Here is a 13,322-nt window from a genome sequence, read left to right on the forward strand (position 1 = left end):
ACCTCTGGCCATCCTTAACAGACACGGAGGAGGTGGTGGAGCGTGCCTCCGAAGGCTTCCTGTGCGCCTTCTTAGGAGGAGTGTCTGTCTCTCCAGGGGACTGCACCCTGGGTCTCTTCTTGGAGACTTTGGAGGTCGCGGAGACACTACCCTCGGAAGATTCCAGAGTGTCTCGGACCTTAAGCCTGTCGAGCCATTCGCGAAGGCGAGTTTCCCTTTCCTTAACAGTCTTCTTTGGGAAGGCTCTACACACCCTACACTTGTCAGTGACGTGGTCAGGGTACAGGCAATATAAGCACAGGTCGTGCTTGTCCTCCGCTTGAATCCGCTGCTTGCCGCAGGAGGAACAGGCCCTTAGAAGGGCTTTCTTCTGTGAGTCCGCCATGGACGAAGCTTTCTTATTAGATTCCGACATGTAGTCGATGATAGGATAAAAATCCTTTCCGTACAAAGTGAACTTCGGCGAAGTTTGAGACTTCGAATTTTGGAAAACCTGAAGAGCTCAGGTTGGAGACTCCCTAGCACAACGTGCGGTAGAAAATCTGAGGGACTGAGGCTCCTCCCGGGAAGGTTCTAGAGGGAGGTCGGAGCTGATTGGCTAACGATGAGAGTTCGGTCCTTTTTACATAAGGACGTGGAAAGGCCCCAAAGGGGAGGCCCTTCGGCCTATATTCTCTATGTATGTCCCTAGGACATTACTTTTTTATGTACCGGAGGCTCCCGTCTCGGCGACGGGGAATGATTCAGGCATGTGAATCTATGAAAGACACCCAAATACTGGATAATCTCCCTTCCATTTTTGACGGATTTCCTCCTCTGTTTTGATAGATTTTGCTGGATTTATGCTTTGGGCACTGTGCCAATGCTATTCAGTGCCACAGTGCAAGTGCTCCCTATGTTATATTAATGTACTAATTGGTTATTCCATGATTGGGTTATTTGATTTATCGGTCAGCCCCTAGTACAGTGCACCATGTGTGCCTAGGGCTTGTAAATCAAATGCTGCTGGTGGGCTTGCAGCACTGCAGCTTGTGCCACCAACAGAAGCAGCTTGTTAAGTGTGTCTCAGGCCTGCCATTGCAAGGCCTGTGTGCAGTCGTGCACTGCCATGTCGACTTGGCCAAGTGCACCCACTTGCCAGTCCCTAAACCTTCCCTTTGCTTCATATTAGACACCCCTATGGTAGGTCCAAGGGCAGGGTGCATTGTAAGTATAAAGTAGGACATACTCTGATGTGTGTAGCATGTTCTAATAGTGAATTACAGCCATTTTCGTTTTTCACTAATGAAGGCTAACTGTTCTCATAGGCCAGAATGGGCAGTTGGATTATTACATTCTTATAATCCTAACTGACTCGGGAAACATAGAAATTCAAATGTAGTATGCCTGAACTCAGAATAATAAAATACATCTTTTAGTAAAGTTTATTTTAATATTCTGTGTTTGCAAATACCACTTTTAGAAAGTAGGTATTTTCTTGCCTAACCATTTGAGCCTGCCTCTGCTGCGTTGTGTATTCCTTGTCTGGGTTTGTGTGTGACAGGGCTGGGGGATTCCAGGAGACAGGCTGAGGCAGCCCAGTGGTGAATAGAGAGATCTGCATCTAGATGGGAGGGAGGAGTTGCACCTGGGACCTGAATAGGGCTCGGCCTTCCCTATACAATGCTGGCTCCACCCCCTGTGGTTTGTCTCATGTCTCTGCCCTGCACAGTGAAAGAAAGAAGAGAGTCATGCAAACAAAGTGCTCAAGAACTGGTTTGAACTAGGCAGAGGCCTCTCTGCCTTCAGAGAACAAAGGATTTTTGGAGTATAAATATTGGGACCCTGATCCCAAAACATTACATCACTTCTTGACAAGAAACCTTTCTGCCAAGGAGAAGAACCAAGGAAGCTGCACCAGTTTGGACTGCCCTCTGCCAGTGTGCGGTTTGCTGGGTTGGCCTGCAGTGGTTGCTTCATTGCCAAGGGAAAGGAGAAGGAACTTTGTAAGGACTTTCAACTAAAGAATATTCTTTAAGGGCTTGAACTGTGCTTGCCTCCTGCTGAAGTCTCAGGGATAAAAGACTTCACCTCCAGCTCCCTCCTGAATTTCCTTGCTGGGAATTCTGACTCCAGACACTTGTGTGCCGCTGGAAGCGTGACGCATCGAGAAGAAGCGTGTCGCCGCCACAGCTGAAATCATCGCAACGCCGGAGAAGCGAGCCTTCGCCGCATCTCCCTGGAAGCGTGTATTTATCAAAGCTGTCTGCTGTCGCATCACCTGAGAAGCGTGACGCCATCGTGAGAGTCGCCATCGCATCACCGGAGAAGCGTGTTGCAGGGCCTGTCGCTGCTCCAAAGTACAGAGTCGTCGCAATGCTGCCAGGACGTCATCACATCGCCGCATCAAGGGCGCCATCGTCTCGCATCGGAACCGGATCATTGCATCGCATCAAGGTGCCATCTTGCGCACCACAACGGGCCCGCAGGCCGAGAACCTACGCATCACCTCCCCACCGGTAAGGCTCACGACGAGTCTCCTACTCTGCGCAAGCATGGAGGAAGGACGCAACCGTTCCCCCGAGTCACGGAACAGACACATCTCCCCTTTTGCGAGCCTTTTGTTCACTTTGTGTTACGCATCCAGGTACTTTGTTGAGAACTTTGTCGCATTTACCAACAATTGAATTAAGAGACTTTGATCACCTTTTAAGTAATCGTAAGTGTAGTATTGTGGATTTTTGTCGTTTATAAAACCTGTGTTGTGTCCATCTGTATTGTTTTCACTGTATTACTGTGTATATTCACAAATGCTTAACACACTGCCTCGGAGATAAGCCTGTCTGCTCGTGTCAAGCTACCAAGGGGGTGAGCAGGGGTTATTAAGGAGTATAATCCCCTTATCCTGACTTAGAAGTAAGGGTACCTATTTGGACAAAGGTGAATACCATTGCCAACTAGAGACCCAGAGATCTAACAAGGGTGTTGATACCTTTTATTTAACTATCAAACTACAGGAAATGTCAAATCCACATGTGTATATCTGTAGAAGTGACACAAGGGATACCATAACTTAACCCATCTTAACAACATTAAAAAAGAAAAAAAAAACTGAAAACTAAGATGTCCTTTGATCATAAGGCAAAAACATGAAAAAAAAACACACCTAAAAGGGAAATCATCATTGGCTGCCTTCACTTTCATCGTTGTTCTACCAACCTCTAACCCTGCCACTAGGCCTCTTTCCCCTTATTATAGCAGCAGAAAGCTTGAATGTCATGAACTTTCCCTCACCTTTGCCCCTAGGGTTATACACACAGGTATGGGATTCTAATTAAATTTCATCCCTAAATCTACTTTCTGAACATCTCTGTTTGGTTGTCCAATTGGCTCTATCATATTTATGACAGACGTGGGCTACATATTGTACTCCCAGGTTACTGTTTGAAGCACCTTCAGTGTTCTAAAAATACAGCTGAAACAAATTGACCATTTGCCCTTCCATCTTTGAGCTGATTACTATTATCCAATAAAAAAATAATAAATAAATTTAAGGCTGTGTATGGCACACCAAGCCTTTTAAAGACTGCATCCTCAGTCAACCTACAAACAATTACCTCAGTCACCGAGCGTGGGGAGCGCTGGGCTCTCTGTATAACTGGCTACTTGAAATCCTTTGCCCGGCCTCTCCAGCCAGGGTTCTGCACTTTTTGTATGATCTCCTATGTGAACTTAGATGATTCGATAACCAAATGTTTCGCCCACAAGAAACTTTGAAAGTGAATCTCTCCAATCTGTAAAATTTAAACCAGGGTCTCAAACCGGTCGCGCTTAAGTGCATTTAACAAATGTTGTACACATGAAGAAAACATAGTGAACGCCAGTGACAGCGACCACAAAGCCCATCATTTAACTGGTTGCATGCCATGCACTTCATCAGCCGTACAGCACTCTGGCAAATGCCAATCCTCTCTCACAGTTTCTTTCTCCAATTCATTACTCCAGCTATACATTATTGGTTACTGACCACAAGCAACTTATTTAAAACTAAAATGCACTTCACCTATTAATAAATCGTCATCCAAGTCTATTTCCATAGCTTCAGCTGCTTGTTGGAACCAGGAGTTGTGTTGCTTTGCTTTACTGTTTTGATATTCTAGTTTCTCGATCTGCCGAGCCAGATCTACACGTTCCTGCAAGAGAGCACAACCACAGTTTTAAGGTAAAAAACCCACACATTGCTGTTTTTATAGCTCCCAATAAAGTTTACTTCTACCCGCCTCATAATTATTCTTCAATGTGGTGTTGCTACACCCACAAAGAAAATCACAAAACAAAGCATCAAGTGATTAACAAGGGTTACTTCAAATGTGCACACTAGATGCATTGCTATCACATTGAAATGAATTGCTTGCTGGGTAGTGTATGACAGAACTGAGATAATTATTGTGAAACCTAACGTAAACACTTGAGTGGAACGACACACAGGTACTTGAAAGCCACTGAGCAAAAAAATAAAAAATACACTAGGGTAAGTAGTTTGTGCACACAAAAACGCGAACCACTAATTGACGCAAGATGAGGAGTCATTTCCTCTAGAGGTAAAACCTACCATGATCCACCATATGAACGGCAAGATTTAGAATGTCACTGGCACATGGAAGCTCTACCAACAGGAGTACATGGCTATGCTTACGCGTGCTAGCAATTCCTAAAGAACATATTACTTACCTTTGGTAAAACTTTTACTGGTCAACTCTCCATCTAGCCATAGATTTTCTACCTTAAAATTATCCTCAGGCGCAGTGACTGCTGACACGTTAAAATACCAGGGAGAGGGGGGGGGGGGGAAGAGGAGAGAAGTGAGCAGGGGGCCAAGTCAGAAGCACGGAGAGGGGCCAACAGAAATCACGCAGGGGGAGGATGCGGCGGAAGGAAACAGGGTTAATGCAAATGTAAACACTTACCTGGTGCTGCCGCCCGCCTCGCGCTCCCCTGCTGCAGTATCCAAAGATCCTATGAAAGCATCAGACTCCCATCCAATCCCCGCGCTGCTCTCATATGAGAGCAGCTGGGGGAGTGGCCTCGGCGGGCTGAGAAGACGCTCCGCTCAGGGAGTCTGTGGGGTTTCTCCAGCCCGGCTGCTCAATGCACGCGGGCTGGAGAAACCTAAGTGGGCTTGTGTGTTTGGCCGGCCTGAGACGGCTGGTCAACCACACATGCACACTTAAAAATGCACCTATGCTCTCCTCCTCCCCCTCCCATGCCCTGGCCCCACCCCTCCGTGCACAAGCTGGCTCAGAGAAGGCAAATGAAAACAAAACTACACTGAGATAATGTTTTATTTTTTACTTGCTGGTTCTGAGCCAGTGGGGGTGACAGTCCTCCGCCATTCCGGAGGATCACCCCTGCCCCAGAAATGTTTGAGCAATCCGCCTGAGCGCCAGTAGGTGGTGGTGTTCGGCTCAGTGTGGCATCATCCATGCTGGAAATAACATACGCGATGCCTATCTAGGCGCCACCTCAGATCACTGACCTCAGTTTCATAACTATTTTTCCATGGAGTCATACTGAGGTCGTGAACCAGTGTGCCAGAGTAAGGTCCTCTTCGGATGAATTTGACAGACCTCAGAGAAGGAGGTTGGGAGGGTGGTAAGAAATCCCTGGCTATATAGACTATCAGTCAGGCATTACCGAAGGCGAGTAACTTGTTAATCTGATACAGACTTCTAGCCAGATTCCTTACCTTTGGATACCAAAGAAATATCTCCCCAGAGCTGTGTCCGCTGACTATTTATACTAAAACAGCCCTGGTTGCCGAAAGGGCAAAATGCATCAGACATGACTGTCCTGGCAGTACTGCTTGGTGAACATGTGGGGCGATACCCATGTAGATGCCGGGCAGATGTCGGGGACAGGCACTCTGAGAGCTAACTTCCTCAGGGGGTTACTTCTTGGCCAGTGTGTTCCAGGGCTTTATGTGAGGACAATCCACCCGGAGATGGTTCTCTTTTGCACTTCTTTGTCTTTCTTTGCTCCAACAAAGCCCGCCCATACAGAAATGATTGTCCACACTGATGTCTTTGGTATGATCAATGTAGAAAGACAACGCTCTTTTTTGATCCAAGTGGTGGAGTCTCTCCTCTTGTTTGGTAGGGTGAGGTGGAGCAGCTTAATGTTCTGCTTGATGTGGAAAGTGCTACCACCTTGAGTAGAAAGGAGAGACAGGTTCCGAGGACAAATGTGTGTTGGAAGAAAGTAGTGTACAGAGGGTTGACTGAGTGCCTGAACCTCAATAACCCTCCTGGCAAATGTACATGCCACTAGAAAGACTGTTTTGAAGTTAAGTAGCCTAAGAGAGCAGCTGTGCATTGGCTCAAAAGGTGTGCACATCAGGAAAGTAAGAACTAAATTATGGATTCATTGGGGCATGAAAGGGGTTGGAGGAAACAAGTTGTAAACCTATTAGGAATCGTATCACAACAGGTGACTTGGACTGGGGTGGGGCTTGATCCAGCTGGAACGCCTAAATGGCCGAAAGGTAACCTTTAAATGTGCCCAAGGCAAAGCCTTTCTGGGAGAGGGATAAGGCAAACAAGAGAACGTCAGATAAGGGTGCAGACAGAAGATTAATGGATTTGGCAGCACACCACATCACAAATTTGTCCCATCTGCAGGCATATCCAGTTTTAGAGGAGGGATGCCTGGCTGCTAAAATAATATCTGAACTTCTGGAGAAAGGTTGATAATTCTCAGCTGTCGCAGCTCAATCTGCATGCATAGAGTTTCAGTGAGTTTGAACTGTGTCCTGCTGCTGCAACAGGAGATTCTCTGAAAGAGGCAGCCTGATCGCAGGACTGATGGTCATGTTCAGGAGTTCGAGATATCACACTCTCTATGCTTAATCCTGAGCCACAAGAATGACTTAGGCCTGTCGTTTGAGATCTTTGAGAACTCTGGGCAAGAGTGGTATAGGCGAAAAGGCATAAATGAGGTCAAGGCTTCACTCGAGACAAAATGTGTCTCCAAGCGAAAGCCACCTTGGAAATTCCAGCATGCAGAAGTGTTGACACTGCACGCCGACAGTGTCAAAAAGATCTAACCAATGTTCTCCACCGTTGCAGAAGATACCTTGTACGACCTACGGATGGAGACACCATTCAAGATCTGCAAGGAACAGCTGGATGAGTGTTTAATGAGCCCACCAACTGATGTACAACCAGGAAGATCTCCTGGCATTCCAGTCATGTGCAGAGGTGCGGAGCTTCCCGGAACCGGGTCCAGGACCCTACTGCATATTGTCAGTTGCAGTACTATTTGGCGGTGAACACCTGAAATAGCTTCCTGTGATGGATGGAAGGAAGGCTTTCAATGCCAAGCGTATCGCTCTCAAATCCAGCAAGTTGATGTGAAGCTGAAACTCCACCAGTTAGTCCTCTGATCTCCACCTCTCCCAGAAGCCCCCACCCCAACAAAGGAGTGACGCATCAGTGAACACTGCATGTTCGAGGCGGGGAAGGAAGAGGGCTCTGCCGTAGACCCAATTGCGATTTGTCAGCCACCACTGCAGGTCTTTGGCAGGTCCGAAAGATTTTACTGAGGAGTTCACTGGCATTTGAGGTTCCACTGCAGAGCATATGTCAGCTGTCATGTTCAACCAGCAGTAAGACATGAGGCCCAGCAGCCTCAGAACCATTCTCACCGAAATCCAGGATAGAGGCTGAAGCATTTGTATCATAACCTGAATATCCTACACTCGCTGCTCTGGAGACTAAGGGTGAAATTGCACAGTGTCCAGAATGGCTCTGATGAAAAGGAGTGTCCGAGAGGGAGTCAGATGGAACTTTGGTTTGTTGAAGAAGAACCCCAGTGAATACGAGAGGTCCACTGTACTATGGAGGTGGAGACGACTGCCTGGGGCGAGCCGGCCTTCAGCAGCCAGTCTTTGAGGTAGGGGAGGTAGGGGAAGACAGGAATATCCAATTAAAGCCCACCAAATCCAAGAGACCCACCAAGCAGGTCAGTTGGTACACCTCGCAAATGCGAAGCATGAACGCCACTGTAAGCGACTAAAAAGGAAACAGTGCACCAGCAAGGAGCCCACAGACAGACACATTCAAGGCATCCCACAACCAATACCATCAGCTCCTGAAAAAGACGAAAAAGAGCGCCGTAGCTCACCGCATCATAGTCAGTGCTAACCCCAGGAAAGAACTCTTCAACATCGTCAGAATTCTCCAACTGCAGCCACAAAAAAAATCATCAGCAACTTCAAAGGAACTCTGTGGCAGCATGACAGGCTTCCTCCACCAGCTACAAAAACTTCCAAACCGAACGCACGGCAACAGAAACCCTTAGCTGCCTTGCACCCACAGCTGCAAACCCCGACCACCTGCTCATCACCTAGGACCAGCTCCCCACATAAGACACCACAGCCATCATGAAATTCCTCTACTCAGAAGCTCCCCTGGACCTATGTCCCCACTACATTTTCAGCCTCTGGAGCAAGCTGATCAGCAAAAAGCTCACCCTCATTTTCAATGAATCGATCACCTCCGCCACCTTCCTGCCACTTCCCCAAAGACTGGTAACAAGCAGAAGTCAAACCCCTACTCAAGAAACCCTCCAACGACAAGCGTACTCAAAAACTACTGCCCCATCTCTCTGCTCCCCTACCCAGCCAAAATCTTCGAGAGGGCCATCAACCACCAACTCATAGAACACCTGGAGTACAACAATCACCATGCTCGCTGCCACCAGCGACATCAGAACCCTCCTGGACCAGAGAGAAACAGCATCCCCGATCCTCTTCGACCTCTCAGCAGTGTTTGGCACCCTTATCAAGAGGTTTCATCACACTGGAATCCAAGGAGTCGCCCTCAAATGGATCGCCTCCTTCCTAACCCGAGGAACCCAGAGAATCTGCCTTCCACCTTTTACCTCAGAACATCATTTGCAGTGTTCCTCAAGACTAGTCCCTCAGCCTTACGCTGCTCAACACCCACATGACCTCCCCCCCCCCAGCCACATCGTCCGAACCCATGGACTAAACATCATGCCCTACTCAGACGACACCCAGCTCATCCTCTCACAAGCAGAAGACGCCACTACTTTGAAGGCTAACTTCCGTAAGTACAAGACGAGCGTTGCTAACTGGCATGAAGTACAACTGCCTACAACTCAAGACAGACAAAATGGAAGTTATTACCTTAAGGAACACCTTCCCATGGAACGACTGCTGGTGGCCTCCAAAACTAAGCCCTCTCCCATGTCGGCAGACCACGCCCGCCATGAAGAACAAGAATGCAGCATTTGCTTCCACCTGCTTCCTCACTCTTTGCATGCTCCGTAAGATCTTCAAATGGCTCCCCATCAACACCAGACGAACCATCATTCAAGGCCTAGTCACCATCAGGCTCTGGATTACGGAAAAACACTTCATCTAGGGATCACAATGCACCTCCTGAAAAGACTGTAGACCACACAGAATTCAGCAGCCCGACTCATCCTCTACCTCCTTAGAGGGGCCCACTCTCTACCTCAGGAAGCTCCACTGCCTCCCCATTCAGAAAAGATGTCAATTCAAGATGCTGATCCACACCTACAAAGCCCTTCACAATCAAGGACCGACTTTTATCAACTACCGCATGAACTTCCATCAACCCTCCAGACACCTGCGCTCCACCTCCCTCTCACAAACCCCCTGCATCCGCCAAAGCATCAGTGAAGGACGCTCCTTCTCCCACTTTGTGGTGAAGTTCTGGAACAACTTCCCTCTGCACCTCAGGACCGCAGCCTCCCTTCAGGAATTCAGGAAAGAACTCAAGACCTGGATGTTCAACTGAACCTCCCTGAAGCAGCACAGCTTACATCGCCTAGCTCTTCTCACAAGTGATTAACGCGCTTTATAAATCCAGATTGATTAATATGCTTTGGTTGACATGGAATTAGGTAGAATTTTTGGGTTGGTTCTAATGACCACCATGTCCCTGTGTATTTGTAGGTATGGTTCCTGTATTGTTAATGCTTGAACTTCAATGATTCTGCAGTAGCAAAGTGATTGCAATTAGAAAGGCTATCTTTAGAGTGAGTGATCTTAGGCCCAATTTGTGCATAGGCTCAAAAGGTACGCCATGATAACTGTGTTAGCATGGAGTTCAAGTTCCACAATGGTGCTGGAACTGATCTTGGGGGTGCAACTTTCTTAGAACCATCCAAGAATCTCTTGTGAAGTAGCTGCTACCCTGAAGCTCCCCTAGGGTAGGCTACTATTGCTGCTAGGTGCTCCTTTAGCGATAAGTAGATTAACCTGCAGTTTAACAAGTGAGTGAGGTATGCTAGTACCATTTTCTGTTCTGTCCTGTATTCCATTCTCCAGTTGCCACTGGAGAATGGATCTGCTGCATTTTGTCGCATAATATTTCCTTGTGCTTGAGCTTCTTGCTTCTCTTAGGTTTCAATTGTCCTGGGTGGAAGATGTAGGTGACAGAATTCTACATATTCAGGACCCATGTAGCTAGGCGGAGTGCGGCTGGGTCTGGTTAGTACAGTTTCCCAACCAACATTGCCAGCAGGTCTTATTCTGCTTTGACTGTAATCACTTGTCCCCTAGTAGGTTCGAGTACCAGGTATGTCTGGCCCATTGTGGGGCAATGAGGATGAGCTTTGTCCCTGGCTGTGTCCAGTACATTTGGAATCAGGGATATCAAAGGAACAGCGTATGCAATTTCCCTGACCATTTTGATCAATAAAGCATTCCCCACTGTCTGGTGGTGGAGAAAACCCGGAGGTGAAGAGTTAGCATTTTGCGTTCTTTGGAGTTGCAGACGGTCTATACTTGGCCTGACTCAGTCCTTGAAGATTGTTTTCAGTGTCTCTGGTTTCATCTCCCATCTGTGGGAGGTGCTGTCCTGCCTGCTTAGTCTGCCTCCATATTTTGTTTTCCTGGTAGATGGACTGTCTGCGGTGTGTGTCTTTGGATAACCCATCTCCAGATCTCCTGGGCTAACTAAGACAGTGTGAATGATTTTGTTCTCCACTATTTTCTGAGCTAGAACATGATTGGAGAGTTTTCCATTTGGATCAGTACAGTCTGACCGGTTATGAACGATTGGAACACCTTTAGGGCTAGAAATACTGTTTTCATCTCCAGGAAACAGATGTGTTTTACTGCATCTGCGCTGCTCTATAATCCCCATACCTTCAGGTTGCCTATATGCGCCCCACAACCTTTGTGGGATGTGCCTGTCGTTATGGTCACCTTGAGAGGCAGTCTTGAATGATCTCCCCATGTTCACATTTATTAATCTCCACCATTGTACTTCAATTTCTATCTTTCCTTAAGATCCATTCTTGAATGGGGTGCATATGTAATCTTGCAGCTGTTATGCATGGGATGCATGATGACATTATGAGCATGAGTTTGATGACAGTCCTCACTGTCAGAGGATGACCATTTTGGTAAAGGCAAGTCTGCTCTGTGATTGCCTTTGCTCTCTTCTGGACTGGGTATGCTTGAGCAGCCCTGGAGTTTAAAGTTGGCCCCAGGAACACCTTTACTTGTTCCAATTGCGGTTAAGATTTATTGTGTTTTATTGTGAAACCAAGGCGTTGCAATGTGGCAATCACTGTTTGTATGTCCTTGTGACATCTTTCTTTTGACTGAGTCTTTACTATCCAATCGTCTAAGTATGGGTGGGTAGGCTCCCGCTGACGCTAAGCTCTTTGTGAATACTCTTGGTGCCAAATGGTAGTACCCTGAATTGGTAATGTACCTTGTCCAGAACAATGTGTAGATAAGTGTTCTTTAGATCTAGGGTGGCCATATAATCTCCCTTACTTAGGGTGGAATTACTCCTTGCAGTGTTGTCATCTTGAAGTGTTGTGAATGGGTGAACTTGTTTAAAAATCTGAGGTCTAGGATTGGTCGCAGAAATAGAACTAGCTTTGATACCAGAAAGCAGGGAGAGAAGTATCCCCCGTTTGCTCGTTTGCTCGTTTGCTGGGACCTTTTCTATGGCTCTCTTTTGTAAGAGTTCTCTAGCCTCCTGTAGAATCTGCTTTTATGGTTACCCTAACTGTTTGCCAGGTGCTAAGCTGTTTTTGACTAGTCTGACTGAGATCATGCTAATCAGGACCCCAGTGCTTTCTTTCTTAACTTGGTATGCATCCCAGATTGGATACTGGTTTACCCTTATCAGTCCCAGTTATATGGTACTAAGATACCCAGGGCATTGGTACCCCAGAGGTCCCCCATGGGCTGAAGCATGTATTATGATGCACATGAGAGACCATTCAAACTGTAACTACAGACTGCCATTGCAGCCTGTGTAAGCTGGTGCTTGCACCACTTACAAAAGATAGGTTTCCTATAGCTTGGGTCACTGTACTTAAAATCAGTCACCCCTATAGCAGGCCTATGAAATCCTGAAGGCAGTGTGCTTGGTTCTAAGTGTTAGGGTGCCCCTGGGGGGGCGCTAGAGGGCGCCGGACAAGATGGCCGCACTTGCGTGAGGCTCTGTCGGGACCACGTAAAATTCGTCCATTTATCCTATATTCTCTGCAACCTGCACCCTGTAATCGAGCTGGGGGGGCCCCGCTGACATCGGGGGCCTGCTGCATAGCTTTTGCCCGGATTCCGAGGCTGTCCGAAGCGCACTTGGGAACGGATTGCTCCGAGACGGGAGCTTGCCGACTGCACTGCCCGCGCCTCGTGGAACGGGACTACCGCTGCTGGCCAACTTGGGCGCCCGCTAGATCCTGTAGCTGCCACCCTGCAAAGGAGAGGGCTGAGTCCGGCGGAATCGGGGCGGAGACGAAGTTACCCTGCGAAGTATCCACTGTGAGACGCCGGAGCTGAGAGCGGCCTGGACCCGGCCCCGCCGGAGCTGGTGAGTGGGGCGGGGCGCTACGCAGGCCCGGGGCTGCGGAGGTGGCGCTGGGCCTGCAGAGGCCGCGCCGCGCGAGCTGACTCTGGTGGGGGCAGGGAGAGGGGCTCGGCGGGGAGACAAGGCGGAGAGACGGAGACACTGATTGCAGCGCCTATGCCCTGGTCGATGACTGCGCGCTAATCTGCCCGCAGTTGCACTGCTACCACTAGTGGCCATGTTGGTTGCCTAAACGTCTGCGGAAGCACGCCAAATTGCTGATTCACACCGCGGATTTGTGGCTGTCGGACCCCAAGTTGAAAGCTGTGACCCGGAGCTGGAGGTGTATGCTTGCTGAGGGGGCCTTACCGAACACAGTATTACCGGCTGACAAACCCCGCGGCATCGGGGGGGGGAGCGTAGAGGCCGGCCAGGATTGATTGGGGGTGCTGATTCTTATCCGGCGCGGAGACCTTG

General features: G+C 48.3%; 1 protein-coding gene across 3 annotated transcripts in view; it reads right to left on the reverse strand.

The window, feature by feature from the left end:
• Nucleotides 1-13,322, reverse strand: part of DDX24 (DEAD-box helicase 24) — a 204,826-nt gene that overhangs the window by 13,580 nt on the left and 177,924 nt on the right. For all 3 annotated transcript variants that reach the window (XM_086937721.1, XM_086937720.1, XM_086937719.1), the window contains exon 8: nucleotides 4,043-4,172. In XM_086937721.1, coding sequence (XP_086793847.1) covers nucleotides 4,043-4,172 — 130 coding nt within the window. The remainder of the gene's footprint in view (nucleotides 1-4,042; nucleotides 4,173-13,322) is intronic.

The sequence above is a fragment of the Lissotriton vulgaris genome, chromosome 9, assembly GCF_964263255.1.
Source record: "Lissotriton vulgaris chromosome 9, aLisVul1.2, whole genome shotgun sequence".
Classification (NCBI taxonomy): Eukaryota; Metazoa; Chordata; class Amphibia; order Caudata; family Salamandridae; genus Lissotriton; species Lissotriton vulgaris.